The sequence below is a fragment of the Dendropsophus ebraccatus genome, chromosome 11 (genome assembly GCF_027789765.1).
Source record: "Dendropsophus ebraccatus isolate aDenEbr1 chromosome 11, aDenEbr1.pat, whole genome shotgun sequence".
NCBI classification, from domain to species: domain Eukaryota; kingdom Metazoa; phylum Chordata; class Amphibia; order Anura; family Hylidae; genus Dendropsophus; species Dendropsophus ebraccatus.
Window position 1 is genome coordinate 79,105,335 of NC_091464.1, and position 23,811 is coordinate 79,129,145.

Here is a 23,811-nt window from a genome sequence, read left to right on the forward strand (position 1 = left end):
GTGAGTGTATATAGTCTCTGTAGTTGCGGATGCTTTTGTGCTCGTAATATAGAAATCAGGAGAAGACGCGGCAGCAATACAAGCAAAACTGGGAATTCATCATCTGCAGCCGAATGTATCTGCACACCTGCACATTGACTGACTATGAGCAAACAGGGAAATCACTATGTGCTGAATAGTTAGAAGATAGTGTTTTTTTTGTTTGTTTGATTTTATGTTTTTAAGAATGGTGGTTGTTAGCAATTAAAACAATGGCCATTCTTGTAAAAAAAAAAAAGAATACACGCTGTAGAATCCTATGGGGAACATATTGCACAATGGCCGCTGTTCCTCTGCGGCCTTGGAAATAATTGACTCATCAATCATTTCCGTACGGCAGACTGTGAACAACAGCCGTTGTTCCCAGTCTGTTCTCACAATGTATGGCCGTGTTCATGGCCGTACATTGTATTAAGGCCAATAGTTACTTGGATTGCAGGTACACCCAAATGTGCCCGCAATCCAAATGAAAGAAATACAGCCCCCTGTATATTAGATTGTCTTCTAGGTGCTTTGGTAGAAGAGAGGTAGCGAGCGCTCCCATTAAACACTTCCCTGAAGAAGCTATGAGGGGGCAGAAATCTATATGGAATCTATGTGATGGCCACTATGTAGAAGTATTCTTGGTGATAAAATGGAGTTTCTTTCATCTCTTCTGACTGGCAAAGAAGACTCTGCAGAAACTAAGGTTTCTTGCTCTAATTTAAAGGGACCAGCCTGGTGACTAATGATCTGCTGTGTCTTACACGGTTTGTCCACTAGATGGCAGATACCTATAACAGCTTCCCTGCCTTCTGAATGTGCAATCTAACACATATGATACAGGATACATGGAGCATACATCACCTGACACATAAGCTATGTACTCTAGTGTTTTGGTCAGTAGTTTTACCAGCTGGATCTGACACAAAACAAAACTATAGTAAAAGATTTCCACCATTTGTCAATATTTTGGACCAACTTAGATTTTGCAACAATCCTGACCACAGAACTTACACAATCCTGATTCCTATCGTGTAATGGAGGGAAATGGAGTCAGAGATACACAATGCTGACCTCTGCTCGGTGGTTACAGATAGGTTTTTATTTTCTTAGTGGCACAGTATGATTTTCTTTTATAGATTATTGTCGAAAACATCCCTGCCTAGAAGAAACCTGTAACTATGATAACAAATATCAATGTTATGGTCAGCAATCCAGATTCACTCCCATCTATGGCTAAGGTGCCCGATCACCAATGAACTTTTATGTAAATGTTAGTTGCAACTTTCAAATATAATTTGTGTTTTCTTGTTTCATTTTCAATATCTCTTCCAGCTTGAAGGGATCCTGTCACCAAGATGGTGCATCTAATCTACTGCCATGATGTTATAGAGCAGGAAGAGCTGAGCAGATTGATATATATATATATATATATATCTGTGGGAAAAGATTCTGTATAACTTGTAACATGTTGACGGAAATCCCTGATCATTCTGGGTTTAGGAGTCCAATGGGCGGGGTCACCCAATGGACGTGACTCCTTAGCCTGAAAACATCAGAGATTTCAGTCAATAAATTACAAGTTACACTAAATGTTTTCCCACAGAGATATATATCAATCTTCTCAGCTCCTTCTGCTCTATATCATCATGGTGGTAGTTTAGGTGGCATTTTTATGGTGACAGATTCCCTTTAACATTACACAGAAGAGTGCTATAAGGCAATATCATTCACCTACTACACCCAATATTTCCCTGAAACTATTCTGCAAAACGTTTCTGAATGAGGAGGAAACTTATATTCTAAATAATTTGCTCGACAATACAAGAGAAGGTTCCAGATTTATAAAGATTCCGTAAAATAATTCACCTGACGTAACAGCAGTGTAAACATCCCGAGCCCGGGAGCAGAATACATGATTGTAAAGGTCAAAACCAGCGGAGTGTAGAAAGAAGTGTATTGTAAAGGTTATTCTTCTGTTGCATCTAGATGTACCGATACTGGTTCTATTTAGAGAAGTTTTCACTTCTTCACTTGAAGTTTGTCAATTACTTTTAGTACAACAAAAGTTTAACAATTGTGAAAGTAGATCCATGATTAATATTCTCATTTTATTAGGCTCTAGCAGTTTGGTATATCTGAATATGTTAAAATTGAGCAATCTATCTAGCTTAAAGGGATTTTCCAGAACTGGAAATAATCTGTCCTCCGCATGTGTATGATATTACTGTGTTTCTCAGAAACTAAGGGGCCTATTCCACAGGAGCGATAATTGGCCAAATCAGCCCGTTTTTCGCTCCGTGGAATAGAGAGAACAATCAGCTGATGACCGTGTCATCGGCTGATCATTCATTTAGGTTCAGACCTAAAATCGTCGTTCGCCACCAGCGCATCGTTATGGTGGAATAGCGGTGCGCGGCGGCGACCGACGATTTCAGCAGAACCATACATTACCTGTCCGGGTGCAGGTCTTCTTCTCCCAGTCCCGCACTGCAGCATCGGCTTCGGAGCGGTCTGTCTGAACTGACAGACCGCTAAGCCAATCACTGGCCAGGACCGCTGCGGCCAGTGATTGGCTGAGCGATCTGTCAGTTCAGAAAGCCCCGCTCCGAAGCTGCTGCGGCTCGCTGGACCGGAAGAAGAAGACCTGCACCCGGACAGGTAATGTATGAAGCAAGGGCTGCAAGGACATTGGTAACGATGTCCCTGCAGCCCTTGTTTCACAATCTTTGGGGCCGTGGAATAGGCCCAGTAAACGAGCGCTGATCTAGCAGATCGGTGCTCGTTTACATCGTTGATCGGGTCCTGCTCGGCCCGTGGAATAGGACCCTAAGACTACAGAGGGCGGAGGGAGGTATATAGTATGGAGGAAGAACTACAGACGGGGGTATACAGTATGAGGGAATAACTACAGAGGAGGTATACAGTATGGGAGAATAACTACAGAGGGAGGAGGTATACAGTATGGCAAAAGAACTACAGAGGGGGGTATACAGTATGAGGGAAGAACTACAGGGGGGGGTATAAAGTATAGCGGAATAACTACAGAGGGAGTATACAGTATGCGGAAGAACTACAGAGGGGGGTATACAGTATGACCAAAGAACTACAGAGGGGGGTATACAGTATGGAGGAAGAACTAAAAAGGGGGGTATATAGTATGGGGGAATAACTACAGAGGGAGGAGGTATACAGTATGGGGGAATAACTACAGAGGGAGGAGGTATACAGTATGGCGGAAGAACTACAGAGGGGGGTATACAGTATGAGGGAATAACTACAGAGGAGGTATACAGTATGGGGGAATAACTACAGAGGGAGGAGGTATACAGTATGGCAAAAGAACTACAGAGGGGGGTATACAGTATGAGGGAAGAAATACAGAGGGGGGAATACAGTATAGCGGAATAACTACAGAGGGAGTATACAGTATGGCGGAAGAACTACAGAAGGGGGTATACAGTATGGGGGGGAAGAGCTACAGATGGGAGGGGGAGGTATACAGTATGGAGGAATAACTACGGGGAAGCGTACAGTCTAGGAGCCCAGCCACATTGGTAAATACAGTATGATGGCTAACTACCGTATATAGTGGGGTACAGTGTAGGGGCATACCATAGGGTGTAGAGGCAGGCCTGTATTTGTAGTTTATACTGCCCTAGGCACACTGAGTGTTGACGCCCCCCCCCCCACTTTTTGTAGGTGTGGTTTGTGGGTGTGGCTTATTAGGGGTGTGGTTTGTCACCGGTTTGGGGGGGGGGGCAGAATTCTTCCTATATTGTTCTCATTTTACAGACTTTACAATTGGGACAATAGAGAATGAGCATTACAGACCCCAGTATCAGGTCCCTCGCATATTATAGACCCCAGTATTTTGGCCCCAGCATATTACCCTTGTGTCAGAAAGTGTTATCCAGCTTTCCCAGGTTCCTAATTGTGCCTGCTTTTCAGCCCCAACCAGTACAGGAGGCTAGAAAAGCTGGGTGATCTCCATACTGAGCATAAGATGCTGGGAAAGCGGGGTGACCGCCATCATACTGACTACAAGATGCTGGGAAAGCTGGGTGACCTCCATTATATTGACTACTATACAAGATGCTAGGAAACCTGGGTGACCGCCATTATACTGACTACTATTCAAGATACTAGGAAACCTGGGTCATCACCATTATACTGACTACTATACAAGATGCTGGGTGACCGCCATCATACTGACTACAAGATACTGGGAAAGCTAGGTGACCGCCATCATACTGACTACAATACATTATGCTGGGAAAGCTAGGTGACCTCCATATACTGACTACAAGCCACTGGGAAAGCTGAATGACCTCCATCATACTGACTGCAAGATGCTGGGAAAGCTAGATGACCTCCATCATACTGACAACAAGATGCTGGGAAAGCTGAGTGACTGCCATTATACTTACTACTATACAAGATACTGGGAAAGTTAGGTGACCGCCATCATACTCACTACAAGATGCTGGGAAAGTTGGGTGACCATTATACTGACTACTATACAAGATGCTGGGAAAGCTGGGTGATCTCCATCATACTGGGAAGGGGATGCTGGGAAAGCTGGGTGACTGGGTGACTTCCATTACACTGACATACAGGATGCTTAGACAGCTGGGTGACCGCAATCATACTGAGTACTGAGTGACCGCAATCATACTGAGTACAGGATCCTGGGAAAGCTGGGTGAAGCCGATCATACTAAGTATAGGCTGGGTAAGCTGGATGACCTCCATCATACTGACTGCAAGATGCTGGGAAAGTTGGGTGACCTCCATCCTACTGACAACAAGATGCTGGGAAAGCTGGGTGACTGCCATTATACTTACTACTATACAGGATGCTGGGACAGCTGGGTGACCGCCATCATATTGAGTACAGGATCCTGGGAAAGCTGGGTGAAGCCGATCATACTAAGTATAGGCTGGGTTAGCTGGATGACCCCATTATACTGCCTACAAGATGCTGGGAAAGCTGGCTGACTTCCCCAATGTAACCTTCAGTGCCTAGTGAACAGTATACAGACAGGGGAGAGGGGATCCTGTATGATACAGTACCCCCTTCTTCATGTACTGTTCAGAGCCTGATGCCCATAAAGAACCCCTAAGGCTCTTCCAGACAACAATGGGTTAATGCTGTCTGAATCCTGACAATGTCAATAAGCCCAGGTAGTCTTCCTTCCGTCGCCCGTCAGGTGCAGCTTTGCATAGTTTGTTGTAGCAACTTCTGTGCTGGTAATTTATACAGAAGAGAGGAGGCTATGGCGGCCGGCTCAGCAAGGCTCCTGTGGTTGGAAAAAACAAGATTACAGATCCAAAATCTGCAGGTAAATGAGTCTCTATAAACCGACATAAGCCGCGATTTCCTGCATATTCAGAGAATGATCATTGGGAAGTTGGCAGGTTGTGATCAGTGAGAGACTCCCCATAGCAGTGTATTATAGGGGAAGATGATATATATATAGATATACTGTATATAGGAATAAGTATCAGCGCTATAGTATGCTATTATAAAATAAGGGGAGGAAGCGCTATAATTTCATTTTGAACTTGAGTGCATAAGAAGATACTAAGGGCTCTATGACACGGTGCGATGATCTGCAGAATCAGGTTGATTTAGCAGATTATCACCCCATGTAATAAAGACAATGATCAGCCAATGAAAATGATGAGATGATCTGACGACTGTTCATCACTACGTGCAATAGTGAAACATCACTTACTATGTGTAATAGCTACACATAGTAATAGTGATACATTACTATGTGTAATGCAACGTGTAATGCTGCATTTACACAGAACAATTATCGTAATTTTTTTTCGCAATAATGATCGAATCTGAGCGATAATCGTACCGTGTAAACACAGTAAACGATCAAGCGATGAACGAGAAATCGTTCATTTTGATCTATCTATGTTCAAATCGTTGTTTGCTGAAAATTCTCAGATCGCTTTGTGTAAACAGTCTTTTACCGATATACCCTTTGTAAAAGATCGCAATAACGATTTTTCGTATGAATTTTCTAACGACTAAACGTCTAAACACCGACCGCTATAAAAACAAAACCGTTGTTTCAAAATTGTTAAACAATTGATTGGGCGAATTATGTCTCTGTGTAAACGTACCATAATAGTGATCCATCACTACGTGTAATAGTGATACATTACTATGTGTAATGCTACGTTTACACGTAACGATAATTCGCCCGATCGTACAATTAACGATGTAACGATTAACGATGTACAATTAACTATGTGTTTTTCATAACGATCAGCGTTTAGACGGTACGATATATCGTACAGAAATTCGTTTTGCGATCGCTTAAGCCCATCTCACACATAGGGTAAATCGGTGAACGACTGTCTGCGAATTTTTTGCGAACGATCAACGACGATTTGAGAACTTGTTGAAAGATCAAAATGAACGATTTATCGCTCGTCGCTTGGTCGTTCGCAGCGTTTACACGTACGATTATCGTTCGAATTTGATCGTTATCGTGCGAATTTGCACAATAATCGTTCCGTGTAAACGCAGCATAATAGTGACGCATTAAATCAGAAAGTTAACGCGTTAGGGATCATGTTGAAAGTGGCTACATCTGTATGTGTAATAGCTATGTGTAACAGTGATACATCACTGTGTAAAAGCTACGTGTAAGGGTCCATTTACACAGAAAGATTATGAAAGATCTGAAGCCAAAGCCAGGAATGGATTTGAAAAGAGGAGAAAACTCAGTGTTTCCTATATGACCTGATCCCTGTTTATTGTCTGTTCCTGGCTTTGGCTTCAAATCTTTGGCAGATATTCTGTCAGATAATCTTTCTGTGTAAATGGACCCTAATAGTGATACATCACTATGTGTAATAGCTATGTGTAATGCTGCGTTTACACGGAACGATAATTCACCAATCGTAGGATTAACGATTTTGAAGTAACAATTTTTTTTATAACGATCAGTGTTTAGACAGAACGATATATCGTACAGAAAAAGCGTTTTGCGATCGCTTAAGCCTATCTCGCACATAAGTAAAATCAGTGAACAACTGTTTACACGGAACGATCTGCGAATTTGTAGCGAACAACGATTTTAGAACATGTTGTAAGATCAAAATGAACGATTTCTTGCTCGTCGCTTGATCGTTCGTTGCGTTTAAACGTACGATTATCGTTCAAATTCGATCATTATTGAGCAAATTTGCATGATAATCGTTCCGTGTAAACGCAGCATTATAGTGATACATCACTATGTGTAATAGCTACGTGTAATAGTGCCCAATGACTGGCTGCAGCGGTCCCGGTCAGTGATTGGCTGAGCAGTCTGTCAGCTTAGAGACCGCTCTGAAGCTGCCAGTAACACACTTCACCAGTAACCAGCAAACTGCTTGCAGATGATGTTAATTCTTCGCAGGTTCCCAGTTTCCCACAATCTGACCGAGACGCGTGAACCCGGACAATGTTTTTCACAGTAAATCATGTCATGGGCCACAATTAATGACACTTTTTTTTAATATGCAACCACAACATGGGGAAGATTGTAACCATCTGCAGCGTCTAGCTCATACTTGCTTTCAAGCCTGTTAGAGAAATAGAAAAAACATAAATTAATAAAAATTTTAATTAATAAAATATATAACAATATATATAATATTTAAAAAATCTGAGTATACATCATCGTTATTTACTCTCAACTTCTATTAAAATGAGAAGAGAACACGAATTCCATCCAAGCTAGAAGAACACAGGGCCTTAGAATGGGGATTTACATAATCTATACTTTACACCTTTTTTTTTCAATAGGTTTTATTGGTCTTGTCTTGTTTTATCTGTATTGATAGGAGTGGGAAGAATTTACAGGTAAGTTATATGATGCCGTGCAACAACAGATGACTGAGAATAACATCAACTTCTTCAACGACCTGTCAGAAACGGAAAAGATTTTTGTCCTGGAAAAAGCAGCCAAAGCTCTGAAGTCAGGTACTGGGATTAGTTACTGGTCATGAATGCTATAGGCTAAGGGCCCCATTAAACAAAGAGATAATCTGCCGAATCTGGCCAATTCAGAAGATCATGGCTCTGTGTAATAAAGACAAAGATCAACGACTGATCAAGTCTTAAGGTCGTGACATTAAATCATCGCCCACAAAGTGCGCATCGCTAGGTGTAATAGTGATACTTGGCCAAAAGCTGATAACAGTGTAAAGAAAATGATAAAGTATATACATTACCTCTCCACACTCCACATGTCTTCCTGTCTTCTCCACACTCCCAACAGCCGGCGGTACAACTTCAGAGCGGTCTCTGAAATGTTAGGCTATTCAGCCAATCCCTGGCCGGGACTAGACCTCCATAGCCAGTGATTGGTTGAGCAGCCTGTCATTTCAGAGACTGCTCTGAAGTAGCACCGGGGAGCGGGGGGGAAAACAGGAAGACACCGAGGAGAGGTAACGTAGCCATGATAAGTCATGTTATAGGCTCAGTAAATAAGCGCCGATCTAGCTCGTTCACTATTAATCGGGCCATCTAATATGCCCCGATCTGTTAGATCAACCTCATTTACTGAGCTTATTACATGGCTCGAATATTGTGCAGGAAGGGCTGTGTGTGTGTGTGTGTATATAAATATATATATATCTATATATCTTTAGCGATGTCTGTGCAGCCCTTGTTTTAAAATTGTATATGCGTTACCTCTCCATGCTTCCCAGTATCTTCCTGGCTTCTCCCCCCAGCTGCCAGTGCCCCTTCAGAGCCTATCTCTGACATGACAGGCGGCTCAGCCAATCACTGGCCACGGAGGTCTGGCTGAGCGCGGCTTGTCACTTCAGAGAGCGGCTGAAGTTGCACTGACAGCTGCGGGGAGAAGCTAGGAAGACATCGGGGAGTGTGGAGAGGTAACACATAGGCCCAGTGGCTGATGATTTTAGATCAGGACCAAAAGACAAAATCAGTCAGTGATCGTTGTCTTTGTTACACAGAGCAATCTGCAAAATCGGCCGATTTTGTACATAATAAAACTAATAAAAAGAAATAAAAAAATAAAAATAATAAAACTAAAAACCCCTGCAACAGTATTATACTTCAGTATTTGTAAGCCAAAAAAAGAGGGACAAAAGATAAAAGACAAAATCAGTCAGTGATCGTTGTCTTTGTTATACAGAGCGATCTGCCAAATCGGCCTATTTTGTACATACCTATAGAAAAAAACTAAAAAGCCCCACAACAGAATTATACTTCAATATTTGTAAGCCAAAAAAAGAGGGAGGCAAGAAAAAATTATAGTACAAATACTGATCACAAGACACAAGTGTGAATGAGACCTAATGGCTACATCAATCCATACAACTGTCTATAGTGCATGTGAGTGCATGTAGCTATACTACACTGATTGTTATTAAGCTAAAACAAAAGCCCAGTGGCTATTAGAGGTCAGGAGTGTCCCTGAGAAGTTGTCTATATGTATTGTGTCTTGTATATGTTCCACACACTATAACTTCTAGACATGGGTGTTATTGTCTCACGTTCAGGTGCTATGTACAAAGACCTTTCAGCTCGTATCAGCTCCAGCTTGGAAGAAAATATCCTCGAATATGTCGCTCAGGAGCAGCCGGATGGTAACACTTCAAGAAGTCAGTCAGATTCGGTGGCGTCTCATATTCAGGATGGGGTGGTAGGTGACATTTATTTTTCTACCTGTGAAAGAAGAAAGAGTGTAAAGGCCGCATTACACATGCCGATCACTATAGTAAACAAGTGCTAATCTGTTATATCTGCACTGATTTACTGGGCCTATTATATGGCTCAATAATTATGCAATACAGTGGTGCTTAGGATTACGAGCATAATTCGTTCCGGGAAGGCGCTTGTAATCCAAATCTACTCTTAAACCAAAGCAAATTTTCCCTTTAAAAAATCATTGAAATTCAGATAATTGCTTCCACACCCCCAAAATAATGATTTTGTATTCTGAATAACATGTAATACAAACAAAAAATGAGAAACAGCTGAATATGTGATATTATAAGTTATTGTAGAGTATAGCAATCATCATGTGGGGTATAATGTATAGTTACTGCATAAACCTGATAACACAGCAGCTGGATATGTGATATATAAGTTACTGTACAGTATAGCAATCAGCATGTGGTGTATAATGTATAGTAACTGCATAACCCTGATAACACAGCAGCTGGATATGTGATATATAAGTTACTGTACAGTATAGCAATCAGCATGTGGAGTATAATGTATAGTAACTGCATAACCCTGATAACACAGCAGCTGGATATGTGATATATAAGTTACTGTACAGTATAGCAGCATGTGGTGTATAATGTATAGTAACTGTATAACCCTGATAACACAGCAGCTGGATATGTGATATATAAGTTACTGTACAGTATAGCAGCATGTGGTGTATAATGTATAGTAACTGTATAACCCTGATAACACAGCAGCGGGATATGTGATATATAAGTTACTGTACAGTATAGCAATCAGCATGTGGAGTATAATGTATAGTAACTGTATAACCCTGATAACACAGCAGCTGGATATGTGATATATAAGTTACTGTACAGTATAGCAGCATGTGGTGTATAATGTATAGTTACTGCATAAACCTGATAACACAGCAGCTGGATATGTGATATATAAGTTACTGTACAGTATAGCAGCATGTGGTGTATAATGTAAAGTAACTGTATAACCCTGATAACACAGCAGCTGGATATGTGATATATAAGTTACTGTACAGTATAGCAATCAGCATGTGGTATATAATGTATAGTTACTGCATAAACCTGATAACACAGCAGCTGGATATGTGATATATAAGTTACTGTACAGTATAGCAGCATGTGGTGTATAATGTAAAGTAACTGTATAACCCTGATAACACAGCAGCTGGATATGTGATATATAAGTTACTGTACAGTATAGCAATCAGCATGTGGGGTATAATGTATAGTAACTGCATAACCCTGATAACACAGCAGCAGTTTGTAGATATAGGATGGAACTGCAGATCCCCATAATGCAGTAGTGTAGTACAGCAGGCTAGAATAGAGAAGCAGGGCTGCTGTCAGAGGTCTGTGTGGTCACATGACGGCAATGGGAAAGGGGGGGGGGGTGCTCAGCATGGACCAATCAGGAAGTGAGAATCACAGAGCTGTGCAGGAGGACAGTGGCAGAAGCTTTTTCTATACAGCAGTGTGTATAGCTGAGTGTAAGTGCAGGCACATTATAGCAGCAGTGTGTATAGCTGAGTGTGAGAGCAGGCACATTATAGCAAGAATGGAGAGGATGGGAAACACGAGGGCTGACAGAGACTGCAGGGAGTATGAAGGAATGAGCAGGGCAGATGTGGGCACAGTATAGCAGCGCTCTCTGTCCGGGGAGAGAGGGGTTACAGCTATAAAGAAATTACGTTCACAGTCCTGTCCCCTGATGCAAGCCTCAGCATGAGGCGGATCTGTCATGAAGACCCTGCTATGTAGACCATGACCCTCCCCCACCCCCCTCCCACCCAGTACAGGGAGCTCTTAAACCAAAGCAATGCTCTTAAATCAAGTCACAATTTTGAAAAACTGTGAGCTCTTCTTCCAAATGCTCTCAATCCAAGTTACTCTTAAACCGAGGTACCACTGCTCTATTTCACTCTTTGCTGTGTTAATTGAATTCCACCACTGGATTCCAACAATGGTGTTTTTGAGACAACCAGAACAATCCCATTGAAGTCTATGGTAGAAAAAAAAAACCACCCCCCTCAGCATCCTGCCTGTTGGAAAAACCACCACAGAGACTCAAAAAACACCAGAGAGGCCAAAAACGCCCAAGAAAACACCATGCGGGACATTTATGAAAGGGTGTAAATATCACAGCTCAGCTTTCAGCTCTGGTAAAATAAAGAGGAGCTGTGATTGGTTTCTGTGGGCAGTTTACGCCAGGTGTATATTTACACCCTTTCATAAATCTCCCCCATGTATGTACGGCCGATCATAAACTTCCATTGACTTCCAGCTAACATCTGTCCGCTGGCACTTTTGCAAAAAAAAAAAAAACATTCAATTTTTATTTTTTATTTTTCCAAGATTGTAAGGCAGCGCAGTCAGCTTTACCAACAAAATACTGTTGTCTCTCATATTCTTATATATGAATTTTCCTTTTTAGATCAATATTTTAGAGAACAGACCAAGCATGAAGGTAAAACTACACGCTCTTCTAAATCAGCCCCTACCAGTCACACTCAGGACTCTGGCCTGGAAACTGCAGTTATCCAACACAAAAGGTAATGGTGGTAGAACTAGAGGAGAAATAAATAACTTTGTTTCGGGTGAATTATAACACAATATAGACCCTAAAGGGGTTGTCAAAGCAGGATACTGGGTAGAGGGTAAAAAAAACCCAATGTATACTCACCTTCCTGGCTCCCCTGCGGTATTATGCTGCTCTAGTGCAGTTACTTCCAGGTTCAGAGTTGTGACGTCACACAGCTGCCCAGCCAACCAGTGGTAAAGTGGGATACCTCACATCAGGTTTATGGCCGCTAATTAACTAATGTTCTGGGACATGTACCATTATTAAACACAGTGAAAGGGGCTATACAGGGGCATCCATCATCAATAGGAACCTATCGTAAAAAATATATCACATATAATGTCTAAAAGTTTTGAGGTGTCTGTTTAAGGTGTCAATGTCGTTTACTTTTTTTTTTTTGCAGAAATCAATAGTACAGGCGATTTTAAGGAAATTTGTATTATTATGATTATTAGCCGAAAAATGCATTTTTATCATGAAAAAGCAGTTTGAAGCTCCCCCCCCCCCCCCCCCCCATCTTCATGGTTCTCTTATAAAGAGGAGAGAGGTTGAGGAGGATGAGGCACCAAAACAGGACAACAAAGAGTTAATTTACAGCTACATAACGGGCATACTCCTCTGAAGTCAGCACTGACCTCTCTGACCTCTGAATACCACAGGTCCCGCTGTGTAATAGTTTGTTCTCTGCTCTCTGCTGGCAACTAATCTCCCTCCCCCCTTACACAGGGTTCAACTGATGTATAAGAATTGAGATTTCCTGATAATGAGCAGTGGATAAGAGAGAGGAGGCCTGGGGAAAGTCTCTTTGAATGCAGATAATGGCATATTTGCCTAATAAACCCAAATTCAAAGTCTCTTAAAATCGCCTGGACTATTGATTTCTGCAAAAAAAAAAAATGATAGTGACACTTTAAATATTGCCAGTGACAAAAGAAAAACTACAACAAAACCAGGACAGAAATGTGGTATAGAATGGAGTTGGTGTTGCTGCTGACAAACTCGTAGCGGGATGTGCATCCTGCTGCGAGTTTGTCTGCCATTGAGTGCACAGGTCAGGGATATTCGCAGCGAGACCCGCTGCGGATGCGCCCAGTGTGTTTGTACCCTAACAGTGTACAGTGTATGCAATTAGGGGCTTTCCTGCCGGGTGGTGGTGTTGGGGAATGTATACAGTAAGGGGGTGTTAGGGAATGTATACAGCATGGGGCTACCTGAAGGGGGGAGTGTATACAGCATGGGGGCTACTTAAAGTGGGTAATGTATACAGCATGGGGGGCTACCTGAAGGAGGGAGTATATACAGTATGGGGGCTACATGCAGGGGAGAGCGTATACAACATGGGGGCTACATGCAGAAGTGAGTTTGTACAGCACGGGGACTATCTGCAAGGGGGGCTCTGTATACACTATGGGGGATACCTGCAGGGGGGAGTGTATACAGTATGGGGGCTACCTGCAAGGGGGGACTGTATACAGTATGGGGGCTACCTGCAGGGGTGGAGTGTATCCATTATGGGGACAACCTGCAAGAAGGGGGGAGTGTATACAGTATAGGGACTACCTGCAAATGTATAGAATATGGGGGCTACTTGCAAGTGGGAGAAGTGTATAGAGTATGGGGGCTACCCGCAGGGGTGGGGGTGTATACAGTATGGGGGCTACCTGTGGGGGCAGTGTATACAGTATCGGGGTTACCTGCAAGGGGGGGGGGTTACAGTATTAGAAACTTTGAAACCTCTTCTGTGTTGTCCTCATCAAGGATGAAAGGTAGTGCCTAAGAGGGCCAGATTATGATGATGCAGGATTGTGTATGCACTTATTATTATAAGCTGCAGGTTTTCTGCACACACACTTTACTTATGGTCTGCAGTCGGCGGGGGGGGGGGGGGGGCAAAACTATACACTTCAAGGAATACAGGACCCCACAACTATACACTACAGGTATACAGGACCTCCACCAACTATATACTACAGATACTGTATACACAACCCCCAAACTATACACTACAGGTATACAGGACCTCCACCAACTCTATACAAAAGGTATACAGAACCCCAAACTATACACTACAGGTATACATGACCTCCACCAGCTATATACTACAGGTATACAGGACCTCCACTAACACTGTCAATGTTGTATATAGAAAAGCTTAGCATAACACTACCAATGTTGTACATAAACAGGCTGTATATAACACTGCCAATGTTGTATATAACCAGGCTGTATATAAAACTGCCAATGATGTATATAACCAGGCTCTGTATACAGTCTGATCACATGACATCTCAGTTTGGCTATTAGGTATTTAGGATGTTTAAAGTTTTTAGTTTATTTCTAATGTGCATAAGCTACAATTTACATAAACAATGCAGAACTGTTGGGGAATATAATGTATATAGGGCTCCTAGCGATTTCACCTTAAACCAAAAAAACCCAAGGGCATAGATTGGCCTCCTGGGCGACCTTGGAACAAATCTAATTAACACACTGATACTTTATACCCGGGCAGCGCCTGGTACATTTTCTAGTATTAAACAATAAGCATGTATACCCGGGCAGCGCCTGGTACATTTTCTAGTATTAAATAATAAGCATGTGTTTATTTGCTAAGATACAAATTTAAGGCTATGTTCACACAATGTACAATTAAAACAATGGCCGTTACTTTCATACTGCAATAATTTGCATTGAAGTCAATGCAAACAACGGCCCCTATTTTCCACAGTGTATTGAACGAATCACCAATGATCACGTCAATTATTTCTGGCTGTAGTTCACAGACTTCAATGCAATTTTATTCAAAACAACGTTGTTTATACATTGTGTGAACACAGCCTAAGAGCATGAAAATGTATAAATTCCCCTCTACCGGTCTATTTTGCATGTGCAACACATCCACCTGGCTCACCGATCTATTACTAAACCCATTTCTTAATTCCTCTGCATATACATGTAATACAGACACACAGGGCAGTGGCCCTTGGTCATTATTCTGTAATGTCTCTATAACCCTGCATAGAGCTGACACTGTACATGTTATGTGGCCGTACACCCATGACACCTCCAATATCCTTCTGCACGCTGTGAATCACTCCGCTTCAGATAAGTATGTCTCATATAACAACGCTGTCTGTTCATCCGTGAGAGTCTGAGCTGCCTCCCACGCACTGTAGCTGGCGGCTGCATTCAGGCAGATAAATAGCGTCTACTCAACCACAGTGAGAAGAACCTTTAAAGTGTCACTGTCGTGAATTTTTTTTTGCAGAAATCAATAGTCCAAGCGATTTTTTAGAAACGTTGTAATTGGGTTTATTAGCCGAAAAATGCATTTTTATCATGAAAAAGCAGTTTGAAGCTCTCCCCCCTGTCTTCATTGTTCTCCTATGGAGAGAGCTAAAATAAAACACCAAAACAGGACAACCAAGAGTTAATCTACAAATGCCTCACCCTCTGTCTCCTCTGACAGTCACCACTGACCTCTCTGAGCTCTGATTACAGCTGTCACCCAGCTCCGTGCCTGTAATCCCTTTGTTCTCAGCTTTCTGCTGTCGGCTAACTCCCTCCTTCCTCCTCCCCCTTCCCCTCTCTATAGACCAGACAGGGTACGTCTGATGCAACAAGTCATAATTTCCTGTTTTTTTTTTGCAGTGGATGGAAAAGATGAGGGAGGGTGGGACCTGGGAAAAGGCTTTTTAAATGCAGATAATGGCATATTTGGCTAATAAACCTAATTACAAAGTTTCTTAAAATCACCTGGACTATTGATTTCTGCAAAAAAATAAAAATAAAAAAATACGACAGTGACTCTTTAAATCTCCAGTGATATTGGATTTAAAAAAACAAAAAGTAATTAAGCTGAATTCACATATTCCACTTGAAATTCCTCCTGTAAAATATGTAGAGAGCAATGTCTCATTGTGTTCAATGGGATTTCCGCTCTGTTCACACGGTGGAATTTACAATGTTGCACCGCGGATCCACTTTCCGCCCATAGAACAAACATGTCGATGGGCGGATTACCCTAGAAAAATCCCATAGAAGTCATTGGGGCTTTGAATTTCCCCTTTCTGCGCCTATTCCGCCCGAGCTGAAGAAGAGCAAATTTTAAGCAGAAAACTTTCCTCTTCAATTCTTCACCTATTCCTCAGTGTGTACATACCCTTACTGTATCTAGTGTTGCTGATACTAGCAGGGGGGCAGAGAAGTGGGTGTCCCTGTTACATGTTTACAGCTAGAATGCAGTTTGTATAATACTGTACGTATTGTAGCGGCATTATTAATCGAACACATTCAATAAGGATGGCGGCATTGATGTTTCTGAGTAATGTTTGGGGTATGTGTGTTGTTCAATTTGCAGTATCAGTGAGGTATAAGAGTGAGCTTTAGAATAGTGTTACCCATTAGCGTGCATATTTGTATACTCATCACAATTACAAAGGGAACCCTCTAAGCCGAGCTATCACGGGAGCTTGTGACAAACAAATGCAAGCTTCTCAGATCACCAGTGGAATATGACCCCACACATAGATCAAGCTTGGCTGAGAAAACTCTTAGCTTCTTTATTGCACAATGATTCTAAAAACATAAGGTACAATGACCCAGGACAACCAATGTGTTTCTGGCATTCTAGATGTTCTTAGTCAGGGTCATTGTTAACTGACACTGTGGTGTCCCACCACTGGTGTTACTAGTATTTACACCCCTCGCAAAAGTGTGTACTCCAAGTAACTGTGAAGAAGGACCTAAGTTTTACCACAAGATGTCGCTACTGTACGTCACTGTACTTGTATATTGCACAGCTGTAGTAACTAAGGGGTTATTGTCTGTTTTAATCTGCGCACCAATGAGAGCCCTCTTTTCTTCTCTACCTATCTCTATGCTCCTTTCTCTTTATACTTTCTTCTCCACCACTCACAGGGGTCATTACACCTCCTGTAGGAGGAAATACACATCCACACTTAGTGAGTCTTACCTAAGTCTTGCTGAAGAGAGGATGCAAGATAGGACGGTCCCAGCTGTAGTGCAGCTGGACTCTGGCTCTGCCAGGTCCCCACCTAGTCAGTATCCAGTGTAGTCTAGTTGGTGGTAGTGAACAAATGCACTTGTGAGACACAGACACCAGTTTCTTGAAAGCAGCACTTCTACATACTATGCAGTGTGAGGCTGGGTTCACACTATGTATATTTCAGTCAGTATTGTGGTCCTCATATTGCAACCAAATCCAGGAGTGAATTAAAAACACAGAAAGGATCTGTTCACACAATGTTGAAATTGAGTGGATGGCCGCCATATAACAGTAAATAACTGCCATTATTTCAATACAACAGCCGTTGTTTTAAAATCACATGAATAGGTTCCATCCACGGCTTGGTTAAAATGTAGAAAATGTATTTAAACATCACAAAAAACAAAACAAAACAAATAAATAAACACGCCGACGCGTTGCTGGGTCAAAACCCCTTAATCATGGCTAGTGTATCACAGTGGTTTACATGCTTATATACCTGTAGGATGTGATGTCCTGCTCTAGACAGTGCACGCCCCTTGGAGGGTGGGGAACACCTCACCTGAGAGGAGGTCACATGACTACTCACAAATGAGTTTGTTACATAGTATCACAAAAAAAAACAAACATCTTAATTACTTCTAATAATAAACATCACATGAATATCAAAAATTTGTTTCAATAAATATAATATAGATCTGATTTGTAATTTAATCCTTTCGGATATCTTGTACTCAGGTTTAAAATCCACAGAGCCTCCCTTTTTCGTAGCAAAATCCAATCCCCCCCCCCCCCCGGCCTGGGTTTGTTAACTCTTTCTATGGCTGAGATCTGCAGGCCTTTTAAATCTCCCCCATGGCTTTCTACATAGTGTTTAGAAAAACCTGAAAGCGAGTGATAGTTGTTGGAGGTTATTGCTGTGCGTATGTCTGTGAGATGTTCGCCAATGCGTACTTTCAGTTTTCTTATGCTCGATCCCACATATTGCAAATTACACACAGTGCAGTGAGCAACATACACTGTGTGTGTAGAGTTGCAATTTATGAAGGCTCGAATCCCAAAACTGCGGCCTGTGGCACATGACACAACAGAAGTTTGTTTGACAGTGTACACACATGTGCTGCAGCCTGGCACCGCACAGCGGAAAAAAACTTTTATATTCAGCCAGTTCTGGACATTGGTATCCTTTGCAGCAATGTCACTAGGTGACAAGAGATTGCCTAAAGTACATCCTCTGCGTGCTACATATCTAATGCCATTGTTAAGGACCTGTTCACACTTGGAATCAGCAAATAACAGTGGAATGTATTTATTTATAATGCTGCGTATTTCTTTGAACTGTGGGCTGTAGTTGGTGGAAAAGGTTATAGATTTAGAGGTAGATTGCATATTGGGGGGTCCGTCTAGTGCCCTATCTTGTAGGTGATGAGATCTGTTTTTTTGTTCGGCTATATTTCTAGCTCTTATTATAACATGCAGTTTATGGCCCCTCGCCAAAAGTCTATCCTGTAGACTCTTGGCTTCCCGTAGATAAGTCTCGTTATTAGAGCAATTCCGAACTAAACGAATATATTCCCCAATGGTAAGGTTCCTCGTTGTATGAGGGGGATGGCTACTTTTGGCGTGCAAGACGCCGTTGCCCGCCGTAGGTTTACTGTATAGGCTAGTGCTGATTTTACCATCCTTGAACTGTAAAGAAACATCCAGGAAGGCTATAGAGTTGGGGTTAAATTCTGATGTAAAATGGAGATTCATGGTGTTGCCATTAAGGTACTGTACAAAATTCTGTACTTCCTCCTGTGACCCCTGCCATATTAGGAGGAGGTCATCTATATAACGCCCATACCAAAAAATAAAACCTAAGTAGGGGTTATGAGCGCTATACAGAATGACCTCCTCCCAATAGGCCATGTAAATATTAGCTAAAGATGGCGAAAAGCTAGCGCCCATAGGGCAGCCTAAGATCTGGAGATAGAAAGTACTGAAAACTGAAAAAAAATGTTATTCAGCAAAAAACATGTAACTAATAGAATGTAGTCTGATACATTTTTACTATAGTTACTATATTTACCTAAATGATAGGCTAAAGCATTGATGGCCATGTCGTGGGGTATGTTAGAATACAATGCGACAACGTCACATGACAGCCAGGACACATGTTTCATAGGTGGTAATTTTTCTATGCTGGCTAGCAAACTCTTGCTGTCCCTTATGTATCCCATAGTTCTGGTGGCCAATGGCTTGGACATGGCGGAGTAGGCAGCACAGAGCTTGAGCTCCGGTCCCTCTCCATTGAACTACCTGCTCTCAGCAACATTTATCTACCGCAGCAACACCCGAATGCGTCGGGGGAGGCACAGGACCACCCGTAGCCTCAACCCTGCTAACAATTTGGGCTCTATGGAGCGTTATCTTCGCAGTACCCGCACGAATCCCGGGCCGGACGGGATGGCGGTCTCACAGGTGGGGAGGGCGCCATCTTCGCCTTCCTGCTCCGCATCGTCCCCAGTAGGGACAGACGCTTCCAGTCTGGCAGATGATCATCCTGGGGGAGCAGAGGGGGCCCGCTCCCCGCCGGCGGCTGGAACCTCAGGCGCGGCCATCTCACCCCCCGGCCTGACATATTCAGCTGCGCCACGGGCGCCATCTTGGGCACATGTTGCGGCCCCACAGGAGACTACGCCAATACCGGTCAGTCCGGGGAGGCAGAGGGGAGAGACAGAGGATGATGCATGGGACTGGAAGGTGCATCTTAAGGCTATCCCCACCAGATCTGAGATGAACTCTCTTTTTGCCAACTTAGAAGCATCCCATAAACAGGATTTGGCTGCCATTCATAAGGATCTGCATTCACTGGGTCATAGGCTTGTGGAGGCTGAGGAGGCCCAGGAACGGACATATACTGTTCTTGACCAGCACAGACAGGCGATTCTCAACAATGCCACCCAGATTGCTGAGTTACAGCTCCATTTTGATGATTTGGAAAATCGCCATCGCCGTAATAATTTGCGTATAAGAGGACTGACCGAGGACATAGGCCCAGCTCAACTAGAGGACTGGGCTATGGAGTTCTTCTCTGAGCTATTGCAAAGTCCCCCAGAACATAAGATAGAGATTGATCGCATACATCGCTCCTTGGGCCCTAAACCCACGGATCCGCAGCGCCCACGCGACATAATTTGCAGGATCCACTTCTATAAAGAAAAGGAAGCCATCCTGAACAAGGCACGAGAAATCAAGGACTTGACTTATAAGGGTTGTCCTGTGCTTCTGCTACCGGACCTGGCGAGACGTACTTTGCTACTGCGCAAGGCGGTGTCGCCTATCCTAACGGCTCTCCGTGAGAAAGATATTTCATATAGATGGGGTTACCCGTTCCAACTGCACGCTAAGAAGGATGGAAAATCGGCTGTGTTCCGGTCCTTGGGGGATCTTCCTCACTTTCTTGGAACTTTTGAAATTCCTATGCTGTCACTCCCGGATTGGCCATCGGTCTGCAGTCTGCCAATTCCACCTCCAGGAGAGAGCTGGCAGAGGGTGGAATCCAGATCCCAATGGAAGGCGCGACACCAAAGGGAGAAGACGCCATGAGCATTTTCTGCTGTGTAGTAGTTTGCATTGCTATACCTGTGTTGTAGGGTGTTGCTGAACTAGCCTTGAGTTCATATTCTGCTGAGTTTACGATTTATTTCATGTTATTATATTATAGTGGAGGGGGATACGTTGCTTCGCGTCTGACTTTACTCTTCCCCACTTAGGGTAGACAGCGTAAGCTGCCTGAGACATTTGTCTACTAGTGTGCCTTAGAGACGTCTTAGTCTCCACTCTGGTTTGCGATTGGCGCTACTGTTTGTTCATTAGTACTTTGTGTATTGAAATATGTTTGTTATGCCTGTCTTGTGTTGGTCTGTCTATGTCTGGTTTGTCTTTACATCCCTCCTCCTCTCTTTCTCCCTCCCTTCCTTCCCTTTCCTTTCCTCCTCTTGCCGTGTTGGACGGGGATCTTATGCTATGATGCTCTTTAATTCCTCCTTATGGCTTGTGTGACAATCTGTACGTATAATGTCAGGGGCCTCAACAATCCCTCAAAACGGGGGCAAATTTTGTACCGCATGGTGGTTATGTTCCAGGAGACGCATTTCACGGCCCAAAATACCCCGAAATGCTCCTCCAAATACTATACCACGTGGCTTCATGGGACTCACCCCGACAGGAAGGTCTGCGGTCTCTCTATCGCCTTGCATAAGGCGTTGCAACATGAGATCATAGATATAAAACGGGATACAGAGGGCAGATTTTTATTTGTTAAGTTTAAGCTATCTTCTACTGTGTTAACACTTGCCAATGTTTATTTCCCAAACCAGGAACAAGTGGCCTTTGGCCTAACAGTATTGCAGGATCTAGCAAACTTTGCAGATGGCTCCAACATTGTCTTGGGAGGAGACTTCAATCTCTACTTTGACCCGGCCCTGGATTCCTTGACAGGTAGGTCCTCTGTCCCTAAGAATGCCATCCGTAGACTTAAAAAGGAGCTGTCCCGCCTTCGCTTGGTCGACCTTTGGAGGTTGCTGCACCCGGGAGTCAAGGATTTTAGTCATCATTCTCAAGCCCATAACAGTTACTGTAGGCTGGATCATCTTTTTGTTTCACAAGCCCTTCTGGATCATAGTCCTAGGGCTTCTATTGACATCTTTCTGCGGTCTGATCACGCCCCGGTTCTGGGATCTTTTGGACAGGCATTCTCCCGCTCGAGAGGCTATAACTGGCGCCTTAATGATAATCTGCTAAATGACATCCTTTGTATCTCCGATCTCAAAAAGGCCATAGCCGAGTTCGAGAGAGTCCATGCAGAGGATTCAACAAGCCCACCCATTAAATGGGAGGCGCTCAAATGTGTCCTTTGGGGCATCTTTATTTCTCATGGCGCACATCTCAAGAGGGAGAATGCTGCCAAACTTAAGAGGCTGCTGGCGGATCTTGACCACAGGGAGATGTCGAATAAGTCCACACCAACACCGCCACTAACTGCAGAGATTCTTTCTATTAAACAAGCCATTTTATCTATTCTAGACAAAAGATCCCTATGCTTTCGTGATAAAATGAGATGCAATTATTTCGAATATGGAGATAAAAGTGGTAGGCTCCTAGCAAGAACATTACATCCTAGAGCATCCCAATCATATCTGTTCTCTATTAACTCCCCTTCTAAGGGCATAGTGCACTCCACCTCTGATATTTAGGAGGAATTCCGGAAGTATTATTCTTCCCTATATAACCTGCAGACAGGGTGTTGCGAGTCTCAGGATATGGTTGAGGACAGAGATGCCTACTTAGCAGAACACGCACCTGTACAGATTCCAGCATCTGAGTCCTCGGCCATGGAGGAGGACTTCACAGTGGAGGAGCTGGCAGTTGTTCTGAAGGCGTTGAAGGCGGGCAAAAGCCCTGGCCCGGACGGGCTGTCTTCTAGATTTTATAAAGTTCTTGGGGACTCTTTAGCTCCCTCGATGTTGGCTGCCTTCAATGCGGTTTCAGGAGGCTGCCCCTTCCCGGCACAGGCCCTTAGGGCACACATAACAGTGCTGCCAAAATCTGGTAAAGATCTCACGGTCTGTGGGAACTTCCGGCCCATATCCCTGATCAATATTGATCTGAAGATTTACTCTAAAATGCTAGCTTTACGCTTACAACCCCACATACTAGGCATGATTCACTTGGAACAAGTGGGATTTGTACCTTGACGGGAGGCAAGAGACAATACCATTAAGACGATTTCCCTGATCTCCAGAGCTCACCTCTCAGGAAGCCCCTTGTGCCTCTTATCCATTGACGCCGAGAATGCATTCGATAGAGTCCACTGGGGCTTCCTGGAGACGACACTGCGAGCTATAGGGTTGGGCCCTTAATTTATCGAGCGCATTATGGCCTTATACACGAGCCCCTCTGCACAGGTTAGAGTCAATGGCTCCCTGTCTGATCCTTTCGGGGTTTCGAATGGCACCAGACAGGGATGCCCTTTGTCCCCTTCCCTATACATACTGGTAATGGAAACTCTGGCTAATGCTCTTAGGAAGAATGGGTCGGTAAGAGGCATACAGGTGGGACAGAGGGAGCATAAGCTTTCCCTGTTCGCTGACGACTTACTACTCTACCTATCCTCACCGCGACTCGGTCTGCCTAGTGTACTGAAGGAGTTTGTAACTTCAAAGTAAACCTGCAGAAGTCAGATATCTTAAATGTCACAGTTCCAACCGAGGAGGTTGAGTCATTAAAGGATAGCTTCCCATTCAGGTGGAAGTCTGATAATATTAAATACTTGGGGGTGATGATACCGGCCGACCCAGGCATTCTCTTTGAATTAAATTACAAACCTCTGTTAGCTCAGGTGGAGAGGGATCTTCACGGTTGGAGCTCCCTACCACTATCGTGGTAAAATGAGTGTACTGAAA

General features: G+C 43.3%; 1 protein-coding gene across 1 annotated transcript in view; it reads left to right on the forward strand.

Moving 5' to 3' along the window:
* Nucleotides 1-5,292: 5,292 nt before the first annotated feature.
* Nucleotides 5,293-23,811, forward strand: part of LOC138767426 (uncharacterized) — a 48,210-nt gene continuing 29,691 nt past the window's right edge. Inside the window, exons 1-4 of the mRNA XM_069944929.1 lie at nt 5,293-5,365; nt 7,875-8,013; nt 9,564-9,706; nt 12,208-12,325. Coding sequence (XP_069801030.1) covers nt 5,300-5,365; nt 7,875-8,013; nt 9,564-9,706; nt 12,208-12,325 — 466 coding nt within the window. The 5' untranslated portion in view covers nt 5,293-5,299. The remainder of the gene's footprint in view (nt 5,366-7,874; nt 8,014-9,563; nt 9,707-12,207; nt 12,326-23,811) is intronic.